Here is a 26,237-nt window from a genome sequence, read left to right as displayed (position 1 = left end):
GCCACTGAAAATAGTTTTCAAGAAGTAAAACTAATTAGATTATGGTAACGATGTTTTGCTGATAACATACCGAAAATGCAAACAAGGTGAAAAATAAACAATTTCCACTTTTATTGTGACTTTGTGGGTAACATCGTTTAGATTAGCTGCACATATTTAGGAATTGGCAGACATGCAAGATACCGAAGCCTTGCAAGCACCTTGTCGTTGTACCATTTCTTTCCAAATAATTTGACCTTTCCAATGTGTTACTTACAGTCACACCTTGACTGCCTTTGTTTTACACCAAACAAATGATGTGGTAAAGTTATGATGAAACCTTTTTTTACTCATTTCTATCATATAGACAGTATCAAATATAAAACACAAAATTTGCAAGATGTATGGCACATCTGTGTTAGTCTGCTTCAGCATAAAAGCAGTAACAACTAGCTGTCGTCTTGATATTACAGCAGCCAACATTCACAAAGTGCGTCAGCTTTCATCCTGTGATTGGCACTCACACAAGTGAGCCAACATCTGATTTCTGGCCCGTTATTGAAGATAAAAAGATAGAAGTACTTCCTTCTATGAAGCACGATGACCAACAATCACTGCAGTAGATGCGACATTAGCCCTAAAATGAATCAGGGCTTTGACTGTGCGGTAGTGAAAGCGATGGCAATATAGGTTCCAAAAGGAAATGCCCGTCATATTGATCTGCCTGCTTTGACATAGCAGTATTTAATCTTCCTGCAGTCTCTTTGGACGGTGCCTGCACATCATTTTGCACACGGTTGCTGGTCTGGATATTAATTCCTCCCACTCTTGAGACCTTTCACCCACACCGCTGAAAAAAAAAGTGCAGTTTATGAAAACGTACGAAGACGCTCGGTGGATGTCTTTACAATCACTGAGCCGTGTGAGCATCTTGCTGTTTTTCCATGTAGCTTACAGACCCACATGAGTTGCTTTCCATTTAGTCAGCAAGTTCATGCAAAGGTACAAAAGTCATAGCAGTTCAGAAGGAAAGGAAAAATCCAGAGATGCAGAGAGAGTGACATCTGTTGGACAAATGAAGAACTGCTTTTGCATGAAGTTTTCTTTGAATAGAAATATAAGGGATAATAAAATGCAGCAGCGCTATGTGATGTGACAACATAGAAAAGAAAAAGGTTTTAGCATAGCTTATTTAATTCTCCTGAACATGGAACTATCACCTCAAAAAAGACAATTTAAAAGCAAGTCTCAACCTGGAACTATTCATAAAAATATAAAAGAAAATTCTGTCAAGTTAAACGCAGATGTCAAAAGCTTGATTCATCCTTGCCTGCTGAAAACAATGTCACACAAAAACAATAGCCCATGTGCCAGCTTTTGTCCAAATTGACTTCCTGACAGGAGGATAACACTATTTAAATGCAGATTTCCACCTGGTGTTGTGTTGTACTGTTTGACTTTCAGTAAGAAGTGATTACCTGTGCGGGGGCAACACTCCCCCTACATTTAGATGAGGCTGTCGCTTTCAAGTTCATTTGTCATTCATTTCAAAATGTTGAAAACAAGACTTTAATAGCTAGGTCTCCAAGGACCAAACTGACAACCAAGAAAACAACTGGCAAAGCATCTAGCCATGTAATGGGGACCGTTGTTGTTATAGAGCTCCTACTTTTTGTCTGACATCTGAAGAGGACAAGCTACACTATCACCAAAAGTATATGGACATCCGAGCATTACAATATGTGAACGATGAATATTTTATTCTAAAGCCATGGGTATTAATCTGCTGCTAGAACAGCCTCTATTTTTCTGGGAAGGCTTTCCACAGGATTTTATATATATATATATATACAGTACATACCGTATATACATACTGTGTATCAAGCTGACAGTTGTTGCTCTTGGGTATTGCAACTCTTCATTGTGTATGTTTTTGGTTCGGGCTTTTGTTTGCCTGTCTGCCACCCACGTCTCACCAGAACAACTTCCCATTTGAAATTCTACATGTAGACCTACCACAAGGACATCGAGTCTCATAAACAACAAGTTTGCAGTAGTTGTGCTAGAGTTTTCTCAATGCTGCACTGAATTGGCAATGATATTTGGCAGTAACTTATTTGGAAATCACCATTGATTCATAAAGGTATTTTAGAGTTTTTTTTCTCCTCTGTATGTTTTCTCTTAATGATCCCAGTACTATTACCCTACAGAGCCAAAGCACAGTAACTACTTAGGAACTATAAAACTGAGTTTGATGAGATTCTGTCATTTTGACATTTGTTTTGCCATATTAAAATAAAAAAAATCATTAGGCTATGACATCATAATAGCATGTAACATTTACATTTAACTGCTGAGCTCTGGCATGGGCTCTTACACCCGCAATCTCCCGTACTGCAATATATGCAGTTCGCGACCCTGACCCTAGAGAGCTGCAGCTGCAGGCGACGCATTTCGGTGCTGAATCTGAGGACCATGTCTTTCCATTCAGTCAGACATGTGAGGTCTTTCTCGAAGGTCAGTTGCTCCATCCTGCATGAATTTAGTGGTTTCAATAATTGTGCCACAAGTACCAGTTTTTATGTCTTGGCAATTGTAAAAAAAAAAAGAAACTGTAAAAAGGTCATGAGCTGTTTGGAAAGTAAAACCAGCATGTGTCCTTTTACAAGTTTCTTCACATGAAAACAGACCATCACCTACCAAGTAGAGCTTGTTGTTCTCAGAAGCTGAATAGCTGGGTGGGAGGGAAGTATTGACTGTAGCCTCAGGTCACTGCTACTGTGCTTACGCAACTGTTCCTGGAGGCACTTTTTTTTCCCATCGTCTTGCCCTAACACAACAAGGAACAGTAATAGATATCATCCACTGCACTGGAAATCCTTGTTTGTGTCTCACCCAGTCGCTGGAGTCCATTGCAAAAATTAACAAAAAAATTAAATGTAACATGATATTGAAAATAAAATAGATGCAATAAATGACACTTGGACATAGATTTAACAAAATAAGAGCTTTTTAATTCCACCGACAAAAACGTGCTGAACAAGAAATAGCTCTTAACCCTTTTAGATGTTTCAGCGTTGAGCAGGAGTCACTTGTCGGCACATAATCCTACTATGATACAGTGAAACATGATCATTTGAAACCATGCATTTATTCCTGTCCCTAAAGTAAATACATATGTACAAGGTAAGTAAATAAATTAGCTTGTGGATTATAAAAAAAATAGTTGTTCAATGTGGACTCAAGTATAAGATATGAGTGTGTGCAAAAAAAAGATCCAGCTTTTAAGTGTTAATAACAGGTAGAGATGAGTTTGATTGACCGTCCAAGGGGATGTGGATAGAGGGGGAGGTCAAAGGTCATGTCGACCGCCTCCTCAGTGGCACCTACTGCTGGTTTCTCTTAAAGCGTCACTGCTTGTGATTCAAAGGCATTGACCATCTGTTTGACCACCTCGTCAAAGAACATGCCGGCCAGCTGAGAGTGCTGTAGGAGAGACTTGAATTCAATGACACCTCCAGAGACACAGGAGGGGGGACAAACATGTTAGCTAACTGTTTGGGAGACTCTTATTTTGTTTATTCAATTGTGAGATAAATTGATTTCTTGCAAGTATCACAATATAGACGCACCTCTCTGTATATTCATCACAAAACTCAGAACCCAAGACGTCTTTGGCCGAGTTAAAAGTCGTTTTTGACAGTCAGATTTTTATACTTCCATCAAAGTGGCTGTATAGGCAGAATGTTTTTGGCGTCATTGGGCAAAAATGTAATTACAAATTAATTCCACTCTATCTGTCTGAGAGGTTTTGTTTCACTCTGTAAAAAACACCGTTTGGCTGCTTTGGTCCAGACTTGACAGATTTTATGATTACAACAATGCTTCTGCATCTGATTACTGTGTCCGTGACCTTTTCTTGCCTCTCTTGTCAACACACATTTAATCCACATCTTTTTCTTCAACTATAATAATTCATCAAACTCTGCAGCCCCTCAAAACATATACAAATACAAAATGTTTTTCCTGGAGACATGTTAGTTCTGCTGTCTCTCCAGAGTTTCTTCTATTTCACTATTGTATGTATGCATGTATGTATGTAGCTCTTTGCTCACTGGTAAAGTAAAGAAGATTGTCTTTAGCGTGTGTTGTAGTTGGATATAGCACTCTTATATCAGATGTTGCAAGCAGATGTGGTAAAAATAGAAGTGAAACCATTCCAGCCTACAGGACAGCTGGGACTGGAGCGAGAGGTGGAAAGAATTCCCTCCTCTGAGAATTGAATCCAGGATGATTAAAACCCAAACCAAGGAGATATAACTTTATATGCTTACGTATAAACCGCCGAATGATGAGAGACATGGCTCCGACTGCTCTGACGACGGATGGCAGGTTTACTTCAATAGAGGGTAAAAGAGAGAGCCTGAGAAATGCACAGTGTAGTTTCCACAAGGTAATATAGAGGGAGTGGAACTCGCTGGTAAAATCATCACGGCTGAAACAGGAGAGGACGTGTGGAAAGTATGAAGTCTTGAACACATGGAGGCAGAATCAGCACATTTCAAATGTCTACAGAATGTCCTGAAAGCATTTTAGTATAACTAGCTCAAACTTAGTTATAACCTGATCATTTTTTAATTGTACTGACATGCACATTGTTTTAGAGAGAAATGCAATCTGTCTGAAACCATTAAAATGACAAAGCTGCAAGCCCATAATCCATTGTGCTCGATGCAAGACCACGACGAAGAGAAACATATACGTCAATATTTCAAGTGCAAGAACATTACAGTCTTACTGTGGGCCCAAGTGAGGGGTCTGGACAAACTTCCATCCCAGAGCAAAGGTCAAAGGTCGCTCAGGTTGTGTCATCAGCGGGTATTAGGGCATCACATTTTATACATTTTCCTGGAGTTGTTTGATGTATGGGATGCCGGGGGTTATGGTATGGTGTCTAAACAGTCTCATAAGTATTCATAAGTATTGGTGTTAAGAGAGTCCAACTGCACTTACACTAGGCTCCGTAATTATGATGCGACGGTGGCGGGTGTTATTGATGCGGGTCTGCCGCGGTGAAACTACAATGTTACAAAGATGGACTACAAAAGGCACTGCTTCCCCCTGTGCGTTGTTAAATAGCTCCTTCAGTGACAGGCTGCTTCCCCCACGGTGTGTGAAAGGGTGATACCACAGATCCTTCTGCTGCTGGAACACTTTACGTCAACACATAATAAAGGATTATCTGACCTAACATGGACAACCGGTGAAAAATATCACTTCATTCAAGGTTGGAATAAAAAATAAATAAAAGAATAACCTAATAGGCTACCACAAAAAGTTGATATGATAAATAGTGAGTTATTGTTTGAGTTATGGAGAAGGTGTCGAACCATTAAATGTATATTTCCTCCTACTCCTTTTCAGACGTAATATTTATTTATGTTGATTATTTGTTTGCTATATGTTTACTGTTCATTATATTTGTTATTTATTTATTTATTTTTATTTGTTACTTGTTCAACATAAATAAATAGAAATAAAGTGAAACGAGATGGTTGTCACTGTCCACTCATATTTATCAACATGAATCCCATTAGTATATGACTATGAAAAAAATATGCAAGGTAAGCATATGGTTTGTTTTCATAAACGGCAGAATGGTGCGTCGCTTTAAAAGTTGCCGCCGCATGGAATTGTGGGGCGGCATTCTCTCCTTTCTTTTTAGTAAAGGATGGTCCAGTGTATCCTATGCTAAAGGAGAGAAGAAAGGAAGCATTGAAGCACCAACATTTAGAGAATTCAAACAGCTCTTATCATGGCTGCTACTGAGATAAATATCGGGTCATTTCACTCCGTTAGGAACCTTTTGCAGCAAAAAATACTTTTTTAACGCAGCCCTAGTGTCGGTCTTGCTAGTTTCTAAAGATTACCAACCCCAGCTTTAAACAGTGACATTTATCACAGAACGCAGCCTTAATAAAAAAGCATCAGGAATTGAGCAGAAATTAAGCAAGAAGTAAGGACCAAGACTCCAGCACGTAGAAACAAAGTTCAGCCTTTATTGGAATGTTGCAAGGCATTAAATACACAAATCCCATTCTTTTTTAATAATTTGGTATTTAATAATAAAAAAAACTTTAGTCTAACAATACTGATCTGACAGTCGTTCTTATTCAGTTTCATCTTTATAACCTCAGTAAGTCCTCTCTCTTTCCTTTCACTGCATCACAGAGGTGGAATCCTGACATTGTCGGAAGTGAAAGCAGATGTGAATTAAATGTACTGTATGAAGAATTAAAGGGGAGACAGCAATGACACACACGTCGGGGACTAATAGGAGAACACCTACTCAAACTCAAGAAAATACTGCGTATCAAAGCTGCATCGTGGGTTAAAACAGTCTCTTGCTGATACTGGTATCTATTATTTTTTTTCCCCTGATTTCCCATTTTACATATAAAAACTTTTGTATGAAATATAAACAAGCTCTTACCGTGATACACAGACGTGCATTTTGAAGCTGGAAAAAAATGCAGTAAATAAAAGGAGACAATAATATGTTCCAAACTTGTCAAAGATCTCGAGAGTCTTCGGATCGTGCCCGGACTCGTGTTTTATAAACATAAATAATATGTTCTGGTGTCAGGAAATTACTATCAATGTTTTTTTTGTTATCATGTTTTACGCTCCCACTAACACCATCTTTATAGCCATCATCACTATCATCATCATAATCTTTATCATCATCACTCACTGCATGTTGCTAAACAGATCCAGAAATGTTCTTAAAACTGTTTTGGCTTTACAAACCGTTTTCCCTCATTTTGACAAAAAAGAAAAAAAAGAAAAAAAAACAGAGAGAAAGAAAAAAAAAAAGGAACATTCACAATAAATTTTCCAGCCGGTCTGTGTTTGGTCTGGTCTCTTTTTTTTTTTTTTCTTTCTATATTCTGGATCGCCTTCTCGTCCCACACATCCATAGCTGAACAAGTAATCAAAAAGCACAGAAGCACCGCCGTCCCCCAACCTCCTGAGCCTGTCCTTTACACAGCCTAACTTCACCACCCCCACCCGCCGCTGTTAGACTCTGGAGGTCCGAAGTTAAGACATGACTCCAAACACAGGGTTGTGGCGACAGATGCTCGGCCCGATCTCTTCGTAGTCCTTTTTGGTGTGGCAAACCTGGTAGAACTCAGGCTGTGGAGGCACAAATGAAAATGAAAGTGAGTACAAACCTAGGCCTACATTAGAACAGAACAGAAACAAAAAACAGAACACATCATTAAACTAGAATACCGCCTCGCGGTTGTATGCCTCCGCTAACCAGTCAAGTTGCAGTTTATACCCATGGCTGTCTAAAATGTCATCACTTCATCATTTTATCCTCTTAGACATTTATGAAACTGTCATAATTAGCATATGAATTCTGGAGTTACGGACGACAACGCGTTTTGTGAGGTCGCAGGACCTTGACCTAAATTCAAATCAGTTCATCCTTGAGTCCAAGTGGATGTTTGTGCCAAATTTGAAGAAATTCCCTCAAGATATTGCGTTCATGAGAACGGTACACGTTCATGAGAACGGTACACGTTCATGAGAACGGTACACGTCCATACGGACGGTACACGTTCATGAGAACGGTACACGTCCATACGGACTCAGCACGTGGTGTCGGCACGGAGTGCATAAAAAGCTGGATATATTTGCATATCTATTTTCTGCAGGCGTTGTATTCTTTGATTCTATTGATTTTAAACAAACTGCTGGTGGGAAAAGTTGCTCTCTCTCTTTGTACCAAAGGATCTTCTCAGACGAATCTTCTACCCGGTGGCAGATGTTTTTGGAAAGCAAATGTAAAAGCTTTAAAGTCAAACTCAAATTATAATTGTATTTTTTTTCTACTACAGCATACAGGTCTGCTCTTTAAATCACATGTACTGAGCTCTCTTGAAAAAAAAAATAAGTACCAAAAATGGAGAGGAAGTGGGACGGGCTGCTGGATCCGGAAGGGTTTTCCCTCTCATTCAGAATGTAATATTTAGGGATGTCAAAGTTAAAGCCTTAATAACACGATAACGCAAATTCATTTTAACGCCACTAATGTCTTTAACGCAATCGATCTTTCGGAGGTTGTAGCGGGCTCTGAATTTATCCAGAATTTTCAAACCGAATCGAAGCTCCAGCTTGTGTTTCAATTTTGCCGCCGTTAGCGACACAGTAAGCTCTGTGATCAAATGTTTCTTGCTGAAATGCACCTTGGGAGTCGTAGTTAATCTTTACTTCAGAGTTTTTATAAACACGGGCTTGTACCTTTGAATTTTTATCAAATCAGATATTTTCTAACACAGTTGTTACTGAGGATTTAATTGGGAGTCATATAAACATTGTCTATAGGAAAAATGAATGGGACTTATACATCCAGAACCAGTGGCTCCTGAATTAACTCCATTGTGTGACAACACAATACAATGTAAGCCGCCAACACACTTCACTGGCCAATCACATACATGCCTGCCCACTCAGAGGCTTGAAGGCTAAAGGAGCATTTCTGATGCATTTCTGTCTTCCTTTCAATATAGTAAGAACTTTAAAATATCTAAAAATAACTTTGACATGATTGTTGATTACAAAACCACTAATGGTGATTTAAGTTGGAACAATCAAACAACTGTGTTGTAACAAGCGGTTGCAAATAATAATGTATGTTCATTTGTATGAAAATGTCATCAATGATTACTTCAGGTTCTTAAGTATTTACTCCCAATGTACAATTTTGGTGGAATTATCTACAAATGAAACCACTGAGATGATGATAATGATGAACTGGATTTCTAAAAGAGAATACAATTGTGGCAGCTGTTAATATCGAGCATAAAGTCTCCTTTAACTGAGAAACCTGAGACATACAGAAAAAAGCAATTATTGTTATCAGGGAACAATTAGCCTTTTGTGAATCAACTGGCAGAGACCTTTGCTCACAGTCATATTTCATGCTGGTATAATGATCAGCTTCGCTCACACAAATAACTCATCAAGGGGGGATAAAAGAATAATGAAATGTCGCGATCACCCACAGCATTCACTTCCACTCAGTAGGACGAAAATAAATTACACAGTGCACGAGCCCCTCAACATCACACAAGATGATGAAAGCCATAATGTTGGTGAATCTAAAGGTAGATATCATCTATCCTGTCATAATGTATAACTACAGTGCATGCTGATAAAGTAGTGTGGGTGCATGTTTGAAATACTTACAGTTGATGCTAACATTGATCCACCGAACCACACGGCATATCTCTGCATATGATGAGTGATAACTTGGACATCGATTGGTTTGGGCTGCGGAGGGAGAAGAATTGAGGATCAGTTACACTCAACCACCCTGCCTGGGAGCTACAGGATGGGATACAATAATAATGGGATGACATGGGACAGAAGCTGGTTGATTAAATGGAAGGGGCTTGTAAAGCCCCCCCCCTCCACTGTATTTGACATTTCTATGATATTTCATATTTATTTGAGTCATTTCCTGACTAAGTTGATTAGTCACACAGTTTGCCAACATTTTATTGACAAATAATTCAATTTTGTGCTCAAAGTTAAAAAAAGAAGGTTGTTGGTAAAATGGGAATATGATGTATGACTATAGTAAAAGCTGCAAGTCATACGTCATCCTCCAAGCTGCAGGCGCACTCCTGCTCGTTTGCGTCTGAGCAGCAGCAAACTGATAAATCTGTTCATCTGTCTGTCAGTTTGTCTTTCTAGTTAGTTAGCTAGTTGGTGTAGTTAGCTAGCCCAACTTGTTGCATTAGCTAACTGAGGGTTTTCATTTTATTTTGAAGTTTTCCTCCACCTTAGTTTAGTGTGTTTCTTTTCACAATGGCATTTCTGGATGCAGTGAACGGGTGCAATCAATGTAGTGAATTACAAGAAATCTCACTGGCAGAATTAAATAGCACATCACGCTGACTGTCTCTTTCACTCGCTTCATCTAAACTGTGTCGAAAAACGATGCAATCTGGTTGCCATGGTAATGAATTACGTATGACAATTAACCAAATCCCCATTCTCTGTTTCAGAAAACTGGCTGGAGGGGGGCTTTAAAGACATGACATGTGGGATCTTAAAAACTGTCCACGTTTCACAGATATTATCAACAAAGCTTCTATACAGCAGAGGGAAATCTGTCTGCACAAAACATAACACTAAGATTTTCAGTTTGAAGATGTAATGCAAGTATATGCATCACTTTAACGAAACTATCACAGAAAATCTCTACTGGAACCGCTTAGTAAGTTTTAAAATGACACGCTTAAACATAAAATGCACATGTATGGTTTATATACATTACTGAGGACCTGTACACATCACGCTTAATTCCCTGAAATTAGTTTTCATCCATGTCTAGGTTATTTTGGGACAGATGTGGTATGTGTTTTTATTTTTTTTTGTTGTAGACAAAACCTGCTCACAATACTTTCAGCATGTTTTCTATTTAATTTCTAGCTATAGTCACCATGTGCTTCTTCCATGCCTGAGGTGGATTTACAGATGCCAGTCAGCTCAGCCTCAGGCTGGATGACATTCTCACCAAGATGAATTACAGGCATTGCCTTCACAGCTTGACCAACTAAGGAGGAGGCAAGGAGAGGCTGACCATATACTTTTCTTCCCTGAAGGTGAAACATTTCTATGTTTTCCATTTTAAGGGTTTTAAACTTAATACATTTGCAATTGAAATAAACTAATCTACATTCAATACACATCTGTGCCAACAACAATTGTAGTAGGAGAGGACATAAACTCTAAAAGACATTTTTTCGCAGTTTCACTCCTCACACAGTAATTGTGTTTTGTCGAGCAGTATCGATCTTTAGTGCGTATAAATTAAAGTGGCACTCTCACCTTGAGCTTGCCTCCGCTCAGCTCCTCGCTCATCTTCAGTCTGGCATCAACCGACCTCTTTAAGTCTCTCTGCAGACGGCGCCCAAAGTCCCTGAACATGGTGGAGCCTCCTGACAGGACAACGTTCTGTGGAGGGAAAGGTGATGGGGATTACAAACGCTGTAGAATAAGAAGCACTTAATACATGCGACCTGCAACTTGCTACTGGCCAGCCAGTACAGGACAACATTCCACTAGTGTGTTGGAAGTGTGATGGGAAATAGCACTTGATAAACACAGTGACGGACGGACGGATCAATCGCAGGAAAAAATACAGCAAGCTGGGTGCAAAAATATCATGAATATGAGTCAAGACTCTAACACAAAGCCCCTACCCTACTAATTACTAATTCATTTGAATATGAGCTGAAATATAAAATTTTCCCCTGAAAATAATGCAGTAAGTCTGTTGGTAGCAGTATTTCAGGTGTAGTCAAAGCAGATCTTATTGAACGGTGCAAAGTATTTCAGAAAAAGAGCCCAATCTGACAAAGCTTGTGAATCCTCCAACAATTGTTCACACGGCCGGGTTCATCCCAAACAAGCAAGCTGTCGTTATGGTGGATGTCAGCTTACCTTATAGAGAGGACGTCTGACATCAATAGGGCAGTTCTGAATGACCTCGTCCACAACTTCAGAGATGGGCTGGGTGAAGTCAGGGTTGGCAAACTGGGATTTGTGGGTAAACAAAGAAGGCATGTTATGCTGTGCAGTTGATGTACCAAAGCTACAACGGTAAAGATCACACACCAAAATGTGCCTGAGCTATGTGCAATAAAATATCCTGGAAGTCAGAGACTGTGTATATGAAAATAGCTGCCATGAAGGCAAACAAGGTGGGGACACACACGTTATGACGGTTCAACTGAAATACTTCAGTCATGTTCCCTCGCTTTGATTCACACTGCACTGACCTCTGGGTGGAAGAAGATCTCGGGCCCCAGGAAGCGTTCGTAGCCCACGTCGATGGTGAACTCCTTCTTGCTGATGGAATTGATGCCGGTGTACTGCTTGATCCACTTGGAGCCGTCCGTGTCGTACTTGCTGATTTCTTTGACTAGATCCGGGCACACGTAGCTGAATCGCTCCTGGTGTGAGTAAAGTTATATAATCAGCTTCAGTAAGCACAAAAAATAATTACAAATGGTGCTAATAATTCTCCCATAGTATAGATGACTATGTGTTAGTAATGCTTGTAAAAAAAAAGTAGGGCTGTCAATCGATAAAAATATCTAATCGGGATTAATCGCATGATTGTCCTTAGTTAATCGTCATTAATCGCAAATAATCACACATTTTTTTTTCTGTTCAAAATGTACCTTAAAGGGAGATTTGTCAAGTATTTAATACTCTTAACGACATGGGAGTGGGCAAATATGCTGCTTTATGCAAATGTATGTATATACTGTATATATTATTGGAAGTCAATTAACAATCCCTTTGAAAATGGCCATGCCTGTTTTTCCTCGCAAGAATTTAGTGTAATTTTGGAGCGTTATTTAGCCTCCTTTGCCTAGTATGACATGGTTCGTACCAGTTCGTTCCTTAGGTTTTCTAGTTTCATATGATACCATCACTCTAGCTTTAAAACTGATCCCGCTACAACCTAAAAATCACAAATTGCGTTAATGCGTTAAACTAATTAGTGACGTTAAACCAAATTTGTGTTAACGCGTTATTAACTTTGACAACCCTAGTAAAAAGGTAAGAAGGTTGCAGTATCTCCTGCAATGTAATCCTTGTTTTTATCTCTGTGTATAAACGGGTTTCCAAGCAACATCATCTGAGAGATACAGTTGCTGTGTGTTTAGTGCGGTTTAATGAAGAGTGTGAACGTTTGTCTCTGGGATCAGTACTTCAGTGATCAGTTCGATGTGTAGTTACAGCTTCAGTGTGGGATTTGGTGACAGCTGATCGAGGTGGCGAACTGATGGCTTTGGATGGAAAATGCCTCACGTTGTTACCAAGCAAGACTGCTGAATCGCTTCATGATCCTGTGTAGCTGATAATTAATACTTGTTAAATCGAGTATTGACGTAGTTTCTTGCGAGTAAAGTTTTGCCTCTTCCCACTGCGGTCATGTCTAATGTGAGGTTTTGCACTGACATAACACATCTGGCATATATCTCGGTATATTTTGAGGATACAGCAGGATTTTCATACAAGCTAATGTTACAAATATAATAACCATACTAATAAAAATTCACCTCTAAACAGTCATTTTATTGGTTTGCAGCAAGGTGCTTTATTTCCTAATAGTGAAAATGTCCATTTATAAACTATGGCCCCGCTGCACACGCATCCTTGAATTGTTTTTAAAGCTTTGATTATCATCAGTGACATTGAATCAACCAGCAAAATGCAAAATAGACCAACAAAATGTCCTCTTCAGTTTGTGTCAACATTTTGTTATCATTGTGTTGTAATGCAAGACTGAAAATGAGAGCAGGGGCTGTTTTGGGTTTACCTCGGGGTATTCTTCTAATATTTGGGAAGTTATAAAAACACATTCAATTTGAAAGCTTACGGAGTTTGGAGTGTAATTGAGTTTGCTTCTGTAACAGTGAATATGAATGAGCAGAACATAAGAGTATACTGTATATTCAGAGGAGATGTCATCAGTTTGATTTGCAGGGAACGCGGTCCATACCGCAAGCCAGGCAGCGGTGGAATGAACATTTCAAGACATGATTGGCAATATGCACGACGCACATCCACTCGATGCTAATGCTAATTATTTGAATGCACATTATTTCTTGTTTGTCTGTCTCGGGGTAATGAAGGATGGTCTTTGACATCTCGAACAAAGTCTTGGATAACAAGCTATTTAATAAACATGGGGGAATTGTGGAGAACTGAGGTGAATCAATAAAATGTGGTGACTGGCAGAAGGAACAACAATAAGAGAAGGCATACAGCATTAACATAAAGTCATGTCTATTTGTGACCTGTAGAAATGGAAAATTAAATTATCTATAGCTTGGGTTGATCTCAGTTTGCGGAGCTGGGTTAATTATCAGAAACTAAACAAAACAAAGCAAAACAAAAGCAGTGGGTTTTTGAAGGACACCAGCTGTATGTAACAGGCAGACCAATAGTGCCACCTGGTGTCCTCAAGCAGAAAAACAATCTAATATTTCAAACAGAAGTAAAGAAATCCATAGTTCATCACTATCACTAAGGTGGTAACAAGACTGAAGAAGGATAAAATAATGAACTATGTTGATTGTCTCTCTATCAACATGTCAGCTAGAGATATCATGGACCTCAGCACAGTTAAACAGAACTTTATCTGTAACATCTCAGTCCCCCACTGTGATCCTCAGCCTCCAGACAAACAAACATTCACAGAAATCTATGAAAGCCCATTTCCACCAATGTGATGAAAAAAAGATCCTATAAATAATGACTTAGTATCTCAAAATATTGACTTAATATCTAAAAAAAATGAGACACTTTCGCAATATTTTCTCCGGCCTACCAGGCCACTAAGTCATTATTTGAGATTCTAAGTCATTATTTCGACACAAGTAAGTCATTAATTTGAGATACTAAGTCAATATTTTGAGATAGTAAGTCATTATTTTGAGAAAGTTTACCATTATTTGAGATATTATGTCATTATTTCGACATAAGTAAGTCATTATTTGAGATACTAAGTCAATATTTTTAGATACTAAGTCAATATTTTGAGAACGTTTCTCATTATTTGCGATACCAAGTCATTATTCCCAGAAAGTTTGTAATATCCGGTAGCGTTTAGTAACTTTACAGTGAGCTAAGCAAACTTAACATTCTTGTATGCAACTTCTAACATCAATATAATATTCTTCAAATATTTCTATATTAACTTATGGCATTTCTCTGTTATTATCAGAAATGTATTTTATTACTTTAAGTTTGAATTTATCATGTATATACTAACATATGTTCTGTTGTAGCTTCTCAACAGTTAATGATATTTTTCTCTTCTATGATCAGTATAATATGAGACCGTCAGTCTGTGCATCCTGTCCACAGGCTCTCCAGATAACAGAGAAGAGATTCATTTGCCAGTTGTTTGTCACACCACCGTGTAAGCAAAAGAACACCACTGCCGTGAAAACAGAAGCCTATATGTGTTGTATCCCACTGATGATACATGGAATTCCCCATGGGTCACCAGTCAGCACCTTCTTAGTACAGGAAGTGGCTTATGGGAATTGTAGCTGAAGAACCAACCTTGACTGCCTTGGCTGTCTCCAGCGACTGCTCCGGTGGGATGCCCACCTCCCTCTCCCTCAGAAGCTGCTGGGTGAAGTAGGTGATGTCTCGTCCTGCGATGGGAATGTGCTTTATACAGCTGCCGATTACATAGCCTTCAGCCTGAGAGACACACAAGAATAAATAAAGAGTTTAGTTTAGTTTAGTTTTGTTATAGCTTGATATTCTTCCATCAGTACTGCGAGGCCTTCTCCATATCCTCATGGTGTTGTGTTTGGCTCCTTTTTTGCGCATGTTCAGCAGAGGTTACAGACATGCTGACTCAGTCACCCGGCCCTCTAAATGGATTCTGCAAGCACATTTCCTAAAACTGAGTAATTCCTTCCAGCCTCTGACACACTTTGGCCTACTTTTAAACATCAACACTATCCTGTTCCTGAGCAAGTAGACAGGTGGAAATGTTTCAGTCTTGTTCACATAGTGTATGAAACCTCAATATAACACTTCTCTACACACTGTTCTTACACACTGCCGCCCCTCATCGTGGTTATATGTGAGTCGACAGTGTTTATTAACAGTCAATGATGAAGGGAATGAACGCAAAACTTAATAAAAATGCTGTACTGAATGAAGCAAAATAAATGACCATGACTCTCTCAGGAATTAAAACTAGCAAGGCCAGCTAATGAATGGATGTTTACCAAAGGTCCTACCTAGTCATTGTGAAATATTTACATGAGATAAATAAGTATATATATTTATATATTTAAATTTAATCACGATTAATCGTATGATTGTCCGGTATTAATGCGCAAATTAATCACACATTTTTTATTTGTTCAAAATGTACCTTAAAGGTAGATTTGTCATGTATTTAATACTCTTATCAACATGGGAGTGGACAAATATGCTTGCCTTATGCAAATGTATGTACATATTTATTACTGGAAATCAATTAACAACACAAATCGATGACAAATATTGTCCAGAAACCCTCACAGGTACTGCATTTAGCATAAAAAATATGCACAAATCATAACATGGCAAACTGCAGCCCAACAGGCAACAACAGCTGTCAGTGTGTCAGTGTGCTGACTTGGCTATAACTTGCCCCAAACTGCATGTGATTATTATAAAGTGGGCATGTCTGTAAAGGGGAGACTCGTAGGTACCGATAGAACCCATTTTTATTCACATATCTTGAGGTCAGAGGTCAAGACACCCCTTTGGCCAAGACATGTTTGGTACTAATGGATTCCTTAGGTTTTCTAGTTTCCTATGATGCCAGTATCTTCACTCTGGCTTTAAAACTGAGCCCGGTACAACCTCCAGAAATCGATGCGTTAATGTGTTAAAGAAATTAGTGGCGTCAAAACAAATTTACGTTAACGCCTTATTATCTCTATAACTTTGACAGACCTAATAAATATCAAACTCCTATCAAAAGGAAATGGTTGTGGTAACATACTGTATGGCTCTCCCGGCCATACATGTAAATGTTGAAGAACTACACTGAGTTAGAGTGAGCAATTGATGGAGCTGTGTCTTTTGGAGAGAGTGTGCCTGTCGATCTGGAAACTCACCACGGGGATGACGTGGGTGACACCGTCTCCGCTGTCGATGACAGTGCCCGTCAGCGTCCTCTCTCCCACCTGTCTGGACGTCCAGGAGGCTGCTAGAGCAAGCACAGCCTGGCACACACACACACACACATAACAGAGAAATGTCATACAGATAATACCCTAACTTGTATGTTCACATGCTATTCTGTGACACATTCCTGTGTACTACTACACCACAATGTCATGGTTACACATGGGCAGTAAACACGCCTAACATTTGATAAGATGATGAATTTAAAAACTGACTTTTGATTGCATATTAGGATAACAAAATTATAAATCAAATGAGAGAAATATCTTAAGGTATAAAGTGTATTTCCTTATCCTACACAAACTAGATGACCCAGCATATCTCACCTGCACAGCGATGTACAGCCCCGGTACATTGAAGGACTCGAACATGATCTCGGCTGTGTACTCTCTGTTTTCTGGTGTGTTCAGAGGAGGCTCTGTCTGCAGATGGAAATATAAATAACACACGCTAGCTGACGATCGGACCGTACAGTGTGAGCACATAAATCGTGAGCTTTTGCTTTACATCGCAAACAATCTACTCGTACAGCAACAGTAGGAATTACACAACATTTCTAAAAATCATACAGTGTATGCCCAGTTTTACCAGGAGGAAGTAGTGGTCCTCAGGCTCAGCCCTCAGGTACTTGAAGATGATCTGCTCCATGAAGCGCTCCATTAGGTCCCAGTCCTCCACGATCCCATGACGGATTGGCCACTGTTGGCACAAGGGGTCAGCTAATTAGAACACTGCACTGAGATACAATGGCAGCAGGAAAGCATAAATACAAGATGCAAAAACAGCACACCTGTAAAATGGGGTTGCTATAATGACAAACTGCTTGCAACACCACTTTGGAAAAATAGTAATATTGTCCTTTTGGATTAAACTTCCTGTCTATATGGTTTCTCTAGCCGACTGTGTTTTTGTGTGACCACTGCACAGCTGATCTCTAAACTACTGAAGGTGAATATCTGCACTGCAGTGCAACATATAGGTCTGTTCATGCTTATAACTGCAAAAATGTTGTACGTGTAGATACTGTTTATAAGCAGCAGCCCTTATGCCAATCTGACTTTAATTCTTCATATCTACATTTCTGGTGGCATAACAGTACTTTCATGATGAAATCCGACATAGTCCATCAACACAAGACACTTTCTTCTCTGATTGTAGAGCAATGACAATATCTAAAATGCACAGCATGTAAATTGTCTAATGAGCTGATTGCCATCATCCACAACACTAGGATGAAGATGAAGTGAGTGAACAATGTTCAGAGCTTATTCAATAATGGGCCTTTCACACTGAACGCGGCAACGGCACCACTGCGCTCTGAGACCCATTATTTCCAACGGCTTTGCTCAGCGCCGAGCAGAGCGCGAGCGCAGAACAAACCGCCTTCTGTGTGAAAGGCCCATAATGCTTCCTCAAGAATGCCACTAGACTTTGAAGCTCCTTCCCAGGTGTCACTAACAACAATCATTATGGATGCATTCATTTTAGGTGTTCCAGGGCCGTACACTGTACCCCAAAGCCATACTACACACTGACTTTATATAGTATGCTATTTTTGCAGTTGATATGCAAGAAATCAACATACTTAAACATTTATACTAACAGGAAATGACAATAAGTGCACTAGTGGATGTCAATCAAACCGAAACTTTAGAATGCCACTGCCAATTAAACTTAGCAAAATGACAGCAAAATGTTTTCCCACCATCTAATTAGATGTCATCTTTCCAGATGTGATTAGCTCCCTCTAATGCATTAAAGCAACTTTCGATTTTTAGGTTGTAGCGGGCTCAGTTTTAAAGCTAGAATGAAGATACTGGCATCAAACCTAAGGAATCCATCGGTACCATGTCATACTAGCTTGAGGTGAAGGAGGTTAAATAACGCTCCAAACGTACGATAAATTTTGGCGAGGAAAAACTGGCATGGCCATTTTCAAAGGGGTCCCTTGACCTCTGACCTCAAGATATGTGAATGAAAATGGGTTCTATGGGTACCCACGAGTCTCCCCTTTACAGACATGCCCACTTTATGATAATCACATGCAGTTTGGGGGCAAGTCATAGTCAAGTCAGCACACTGACACACTGATAGCTGTTGTTGCCTGTTGGGCTGCAGTTTGCCATGTCATGATTTGAGCATTTTTTTTTATGTTAAATGCAGTACCTGACTGCATGACTGAATGACTATATTTGTCATTGTTTTGTGTTGTTAATTGATTTCCAATAATAAATACTGAATATACATACATTTGCATAAAGCAGCATATTTGCCCACTCCCATGTTGATAATAGTATTAAACACTTGATAAATCTCCCTTTTTCTCACATTCTGAACAGATGAAAAATGTGTGATTAATTTGTGATTAATCGCAATTAACTATGGACCATCATGCGATTAATCGTGATTAGATATTTTCATCGATTGAAAGCCCTAGTACAAATATATATCGAGTCACTTTTTTCTAGTGTGAACTCACTGCAAACTCATGTGGCAGAGAAGTGGGACACAGTTCATGCTGGCTAACTGGCTTACTAGGACACCTAAAATGAGCAGAGCCATTTTCCTGCCATGATGAGTCTGCTGTGAGAGGCCTACTGCCTGTACCAAAGAGGACATTTGAACAACTGTGTGTGCTGCTGCTGCTGTATGTTTTTACACCTTTAATAATACGCCTGGAGACCCAGATACACAGGAATAATTGCATCTGATAAAATCAGATTTTGTCAGCAAAGTCACTGAACATATACTAAATTTAGAGTTATCTTATACATCGTCTTATCTTCATCTAATCTCTATTTTATTCCATGTACAGTAGTTGTGTATGCAGCAAGTCCAATTCACCCGGTGGTTCCTACATATTAAATGCCAACAGAATGTCATTTCACACAGACATGCTAATCAACTTCCTTTCAAAGGCCATATTGTTGGAGAAATACATAATAATAAAAGAGATACATCTCAGCAAAATGGCATTAAAGTGTCTCCTTTAACCTGCTTCTTGTTTACGAATCACTAAAAGCATTACATGTGCGATGAATATATCAGTTCTCTAAAGAAACTGAAAAATATCAAACATTTGCTTTGCCAGTCTCTTCTGTGGGTGTGCTGAGCTGTCAGGGTCACGTACCTTAGTGGAATATGAGGGCTTGTCTACTGCTTCATCTCCGATGTAGAAATCTAAGTCATCCACCCCCTTCATCATCCTCCGCTGGGCCTGATCTCCGACCTTGGCTGACTCTTTGATGGCGATACCTGATAAGAAAAATAGAGAATTCAATAGAGAACAACGGAGAGGATAAACTCTCCTACAAAGTTGTGTACATTGTATTGATAAATAAGTTGGTTAAGAATCATCAAACATTTTTTACAACTGTTTTGTATATATAATTATAATCAAATTAAATTAAAACATTTTGAATTGGATGTGAATGAGACCCTTAAAAATGTTTAAACCGTGACAGGTGTTACAGGGACAATCTCAGATAATAAGAAGAAGGCAAACTTCTTGTTGTAACATATTTTTTTTTAAATTATGACGAACATTTTCCTCTTTCCAAAGATGCATCATGGTCACTGTTAGTTTCACAGCCCTGGTTGGCTGGTGTGATTCAATGCACGGTGAAATACTCACATGATGGAACGATGAACTGCGGCTCTGTGTTCCCTGCATACCCCAGTTTGGTGTAACTGCAAGAGAAAAGCATCACATTTCATTACATAGAGGCGAGGCTGCATGTGCTGGACCAAACCAAACCACCTGCTACACTGCTGGCACTACATTTGGATGCATGAAAGTTTATTTCAGGAAAAGATTATTTTTGGCTTCCATCTCCTATGCTATCGTTTTGATCAATGCCATCAGTGTCCTTAGGCGGGTTGGTCGGGTGCCAAAAGCAGCGGCAGCTCTGGAGTTTGCCAATGTGAGGCCATTAAAAGAGCCATTCATGTAGTATTGAGAAACTGAAGACTATTCATATTTGTCTCGAGGGGGAAAAAAGATCACTACTGCATGAACAGACCATCCTTAATATAAATTAGCTGTGACCTCAACACTGCTGCCTTCTTTTTTTCTCTATACAATAAAAAAAGCGAGCAAAACCTTAACCAAAGAGGGAAGTTGTATGAATAAACCAAATGATGCACGATGTTTCTAAAGATCCTTATGACTGGGACACATAAGCAACATTTCCACCTCCATACTCATATAACATTCAGTTAAGACACCTTCAGCCTTAGCATCAAAGACTTTAGTCTTAACAGCCTTCTCTGTGTCTCTGCTCTGTACAAATGGTGTTTTGTGGGGCACATGCTAACCAGATGTAGTCTCGACTGTGTTGGGCCCAGACAGGACTCTGATACTTCCTGCACACAGGGCCCAAGGGACTGATAGAAGACACTGCTGACGATTGCCAAAGCACTGTGGGCATAATAGGCCACATCCTGGTCATAATAGTGGCTCCACGGAATTCAACTTTATAAAAAAGACAAGGGCAACATCAGCAGTCTTTAAAAGAAATGACCTGGGAATGTTATGCAAAAACGTTGGTCTAAAATAGGCTCAATGTGAGTTACAACAACTGTCCTAACTGTGTCTTTTGTTTGTTCATCTGCATAACAAGTACCAATCTAAAACCTTTTAGATTCAACAACTTTGTGAAAGCTTTTGCATTTCCTGTCCTGGACACCAATCAAAGATTTCCTTTTCCTGGATAAAAATCTTCCTGTTGCACATGGAATGGTGCATTTCATTTTTTTATATAGACAGCAACAAGAAATTGTGTAGAATAAACTACAATTACCACCTTGCGGTCGTATGCCCCCGTCAACCAGTCACATTACAGTTTACATCGATGTCTGTCCAAAATGTCATCACTTAATTTTATCCTATTAAGACATTTGTGTGAAATTGTCATAATTAGCATATGAATTTCCGGAGTTATGGCCAAAAACGGGTTTTGAGAGGTCACAGTGACCTTTGGACAACCCGAAAACATAAAAAGGAAACAGATATATGAGATTAAGACACAGCACTCACAATGAGTGTCTCTTGATTACTATCTCAGAAAAAAAGAAAAATGAAGAGAGCTGGATAGATATTCACAATCTACATTTATGGTGATGGACTTGCATTCATAAAGTGCCTTTCTAGTCTTCCGACCACTCAAAGCGCTTTACACTACATGCCAAGATTTACCCATTCACACTGATGGCAGAGGCTGCAATACAAGGTGCCAACCTGCTCATCAGGATGTAAACTAATGCTCACTCACAAACACCTCATGAATGTATAAAGAGAACTGGATAGAGCGTTGAAGGCGGACTCCTGTTCATTCCTATGAGAGTTGCTAAGTGGCGCATGAAGCCAAAATGGCTCGACTGCCAAGTGATAAAGTACCCGGATCATCCGGCGATCTTCCACAACCATTGGGCCCATAGAGCAGGCGCAGTTGCATTTTCTTTAACTCTGCTCCCAGCCCTCGGACCAGCCTCAGTCTGGGTCTCATTCACATGACAGAGGAAGGAAAATAACTCTGGCTTCAGCTATTAATACATTTTAAAACTTTTAGGATCTAATTATTTAAATAAGGGTTATTCAAGGTTTCATACTGGGAACATAGTGGGACGTCTAAGTCTATGTGGAAAAGTCTTTTTTGGCCCAATGGCATCACGTGATGGAGACGGGGGTTGTAGTACCACCGTTTGGCCACTACGGAAATTTTCATCAAAGCCCGGTGCTCTTCCTGGGGGCTTGACACACCCAGGAGCACTTGAAGGTTCACTATCTTGCCCAAGGACACTTCGACATGGAGGAGCCGGGGATCAAACCACTAATCTTTTGATTAGTGGACAACCCGCTCTGCCTCCTGAGCCACAGCCTTTCTTGTGTCAAATAACTTCACCCTCCTCTGACATGAACTGACACTACCTGACAGGCGACAGCGACCACCACTACCGGTTTTTCCTCATCATCTGAGTGACTTTTAAATCAAAGCGTGGTGTGTGGATAAAGTTATATAATCTTATCTGTCACGTACGCTGAAAAACCAACAGAGCTGCCAGTGTTGATTTTTCTACGGTAGAGCCAGGAGAAAGAACACAAAGGGAACATGCAATAGATCAAATACAGTAGGAAGCTGGGAGAAATAGTTGGCAGGCCCACTATGTGCCGTATTACTAAAAATAATAGCACAATTTATTTCAATTTGTTGAGGTCTAAGGTCTAAGTTCATACTGCGTTGTAATATAGGGAACTTCTCCCACTAGGGACTGACAGTATCTTCTCATGTCTCTGGGCTTGATAGAGGCCTGTATGCAGGAGTTTGGTCACTGCAACTTCTCCGCTCATTGACGAAATGCCAGAATCACTTGCATACTGCTTGCACCTTCATACCACAGAACAGTCCCAGCTTGTCTGCCTCAACCTGCCTCGACAAGCTTACAATACACCACATGTCTGACTGTGGACATCATTGCACAGGACAGCTGGAGCCCAACAAGCAGCTGAACTACTGGAGTAAACCACTTTTGGTAAATTATTATATATGTTAGTGTCTTTTTGGAAATCTTACATTTTGTTATCTTCAGCTTGATGAGGCATCTACTTTTGGGCAAATAATAATCTGTTGTCGATAATGTAGGTCTACTTTACATTGTAGTTAAATCTATACCCATGCTTACTGAGGCTCATTAATGATTGAAGCCTTATGTTATGAAATCTCAGCTGTTTGCTTAAGAGTTGAAGATTTACTCCACCCAACCCTTTGACTCCACTGAGCTGCAACACCTGAATTTTTTTTTGCTATGGAAGCCTTGATGTGATGCTAGTTTTGCACAAAAGACAACCTAACTGACACTCTACCCAAATGTGGATGTGAGCGTGGTTTCCATTGCATGGTTAAGTAGTTTATTCTAATAATAGCAGTCAGGCTGATGAGAAGATTGATGTGTAAAAGGAAGTGGATGTTGTCACTGTTTGGACATCATCAGCATGACTCAGAAACATCTGTTGAACTCCCTATACAACATCTGCCCATAGCTGGTACTCTCTGGCTAAGCTGCAAAGCCATAGCATGTCAACATTTCCACTTTAAAACAACTAATCACGAACCACATCTCAACCTAAACTGTGACATAATGAGTGCTATTTCTGCACATTCAAAAAAAAGTAAATCCTCTTGTCGTCATTGATATTGGAGCATATGTGTTATGACTGTAAGGCTTGGCCAGAAAGTAGAAGCCATCTGCTTGATGAGTAGAAGCTAGTGCAGGCCAACATGATTCTCAACTACACTTTCTTTTGCTGTCCCAGTGCAGATCAGAAGCAGCAGACTGGTTAACAGCCTGAAGGGAGGATGAGTGGAGAGGTATGCAGTGTGAGGAGCGACGAGTTCAAGCCTCTACATGCAAGCAATGCAAACCACTTTTAGCCCCCAAAACTAACTGAGCATACCTATCACGCTGAGTACTACTAGTATTTAGACAAATCTGCATGTCGGCATTGGTTATAAGACATTTCTCTTGCTCAAAGTGAGAGTCACTCATAGAAAAGAATACTGACTGTGCGGGTTCATGTGGATACAGTAATAACACGATAACGACACAAGAATATCTTTCAAATGTCTTACATGGTTTAAACCTTCATCTCAGCTGACTTTTCCTACACATCATTATTTTAATTTTATTAGCTAAAGTTTCTCCTCTGTGTTATTATTAGTATGATTTTGTGTGCCCCCTTTGTAAAGTGTCCTTGGGTTTCTGAAAGGCGCTATATAAGTCCAATTTATTATTATTATTATTATTATTATTATTATTATTATTATTATTATCTAAAAAACAAAAAAAAAACAATGAGAAGTTAAAGTCTACCTAATACCAAAAGCAGGTAAGGATGTGTGCACACCGATCAATACAAACACTAATGCTGGACGAGCTCAGAGACAATCTAGTCCCATGTTATTCTTTATATGTCCCTTAAAACAACATTTGCTGGTTATTAGACATTTCTCTTGCTCAAAATAAGAGTCACTCATAGAAAAGAATACCTACACACTGACTGTGTGGGTTCATGAGAATACAATAATATAACAAGAATATCTTTCAAATGTCTTACATGGTTTAAATCTTCATCTAAAAAGAAAAATTGAGAAGTGAAAGTCTACCTAATACCAAAAGCAGGTAAGGATGTGTGCACACCAATCAATACAAACACTGCTGCAGCTCAGAGACAATCTAGTTATTCTCTATGTCCCTTAAAACAACATCTGCTGCTCAAGCAGATTCTTATATTAGGTAAATACAATTTATTTGTTTAGGGGAAATAACCGGTAGCCTGGCAGGGCAAAAGAAGAGCAATTAGAGAAGTTAATGAAAACAGCATGCTCGGATGCCGAGAAACGACCATATATGGAGTAAAAAGGGTGAATGAGGAAGTGTATAAGGCTGAATAGGAAGTAGTATTGCGCCTGCTCACATCCATCCAACACTAACGAGCAAAAAAAAAGATTTATGGATTGCAACTAAAAAGTCACCAGGATATCTATAATTGAGGAAAATATGGCCAATTAACACAGAATAGTTAGACTACAATTGGCTAATAAAGGGCCTGAACAGCTCCAAATGAATGAAAGCAGCTGTTCCTCGGTCTGGTTCCGGGCTTTGCAGCAGCATAACGATACACTAGCTGGGCAGGAATCAAACCTAACCTAGTGTGAATACTAGCTGATGATGAGGCTAGATGAAAAGCTGGACATGGAGATAAACAGTGACAGAGCAAGGCAGAGCAGCTCCAACGACCTGACCGGGTTTATCCCTGCATGCAAACCGGGAGAGAGTAATAACATCACAGTTAGCTGGTTAGCATGTTAGCTCGCTGGCTACACACACCCAGTCGCTGCTGCTGCTGCTGCTGCTGACACTGACAGTCCTCTACTCAGCCTCTCCGTGACAACCAGAGCTACCGCGGTTCGGTCCGGTTCGGTCCGGTTTGTAACAGCTTACCCTGTGCCGCAGTCGACAACACACGCCGGTAACCGTCCAGTCATCCTCCCGGAGTGTCTGCTGCTGTGTAGAACCGGTTAACTGTTGATGGATAAGCAGCAGGCTGTGTCGGTGGAGGATATGTGACAAGCCGTCCCTCACAGGCGGAACCCTGAGCCCGCACACGGAGAGCAGTTTCCTCTTCCGCACTCGGCTACTAGCAGGGAGAGAGGAGCCAAGATGGCGGAGTGGAGGTAGAGGCCGGTAGAGCTGAGAGGCAGAGAGGCGCAGGCAGAGCTGTGCAGCTGTCAATCATCCAGAGAGGAGGACGTTACTTTACATCAACCAATGGATTATACTCTTATAATCTTATATATTAATATACACCCCCTTTGTTTTATTTTATTTCATGTGTTATATTTTAACATATTTGTATTCTGCTTTGATTTCAGTTTTTTTACAGTGTTCTTATGTGT

General features: G+C 39.7%; 1 protein-coding gene across 1 annotated transcript; it reads right to left on the bottom strand.

The window, feature by feature from the left end:
- Positions 1–6,018: 6,018 nt before the first annotated feature.
- On the bottom strand, positions 6,019–26,064 carry LOC119500326 (actin-related protein 3). Its single transcript, XM_037790009.1, has 12 exons — positions 25,783–26,064; positions 20,417–20,472; positions 19,913–20,037; positions 17,371–17,481; positions 17,109–17,204; positions 16,713–16,820; positions 15,148–15,291; positions 11,841–12,014; positions 11,503–11,595; positions 10,888–11,013; positions 9,238–9,321; positions 6,019–7,176 (listed from the first exon to the last, which is right to left on the bottom strand). Exons 1-12 carry the CDS (start codon positions 25,824–25,826, stop codon positions 7,081–7,083), a joined length of 1,257 nt encoding a protein of 418 aa, XP_037645937.1. The 5' UTR covers positions 25,827–26,064; the 3' UTR covers positions 6,019–7,080.
- Between the last annotated feature and the right edge of the window lie 173 nt (positions 26,065–26,237).

This window comes from Sebastes umbrosus, chromosome 13, assembly GCF_015220745.1.
Source record: "Sebastes umbrosus isolate fSebUmb1 chromosome 13, fSebUmb1.pri, whole genome shotgun sequence".
Taxonomy (NCBI): domain Eukaryota; kingdom Metazoa; phylum Chordata; class Actinopteri; order Perciformes; family Sebastidae; genus Sebastes; species Sebastes umbrosus.
The sequence above is the reverse complement of the archived record's forward strand: the minus strand, read 5'-3'. Positions and strand labels throughout refer to the sequence as shown.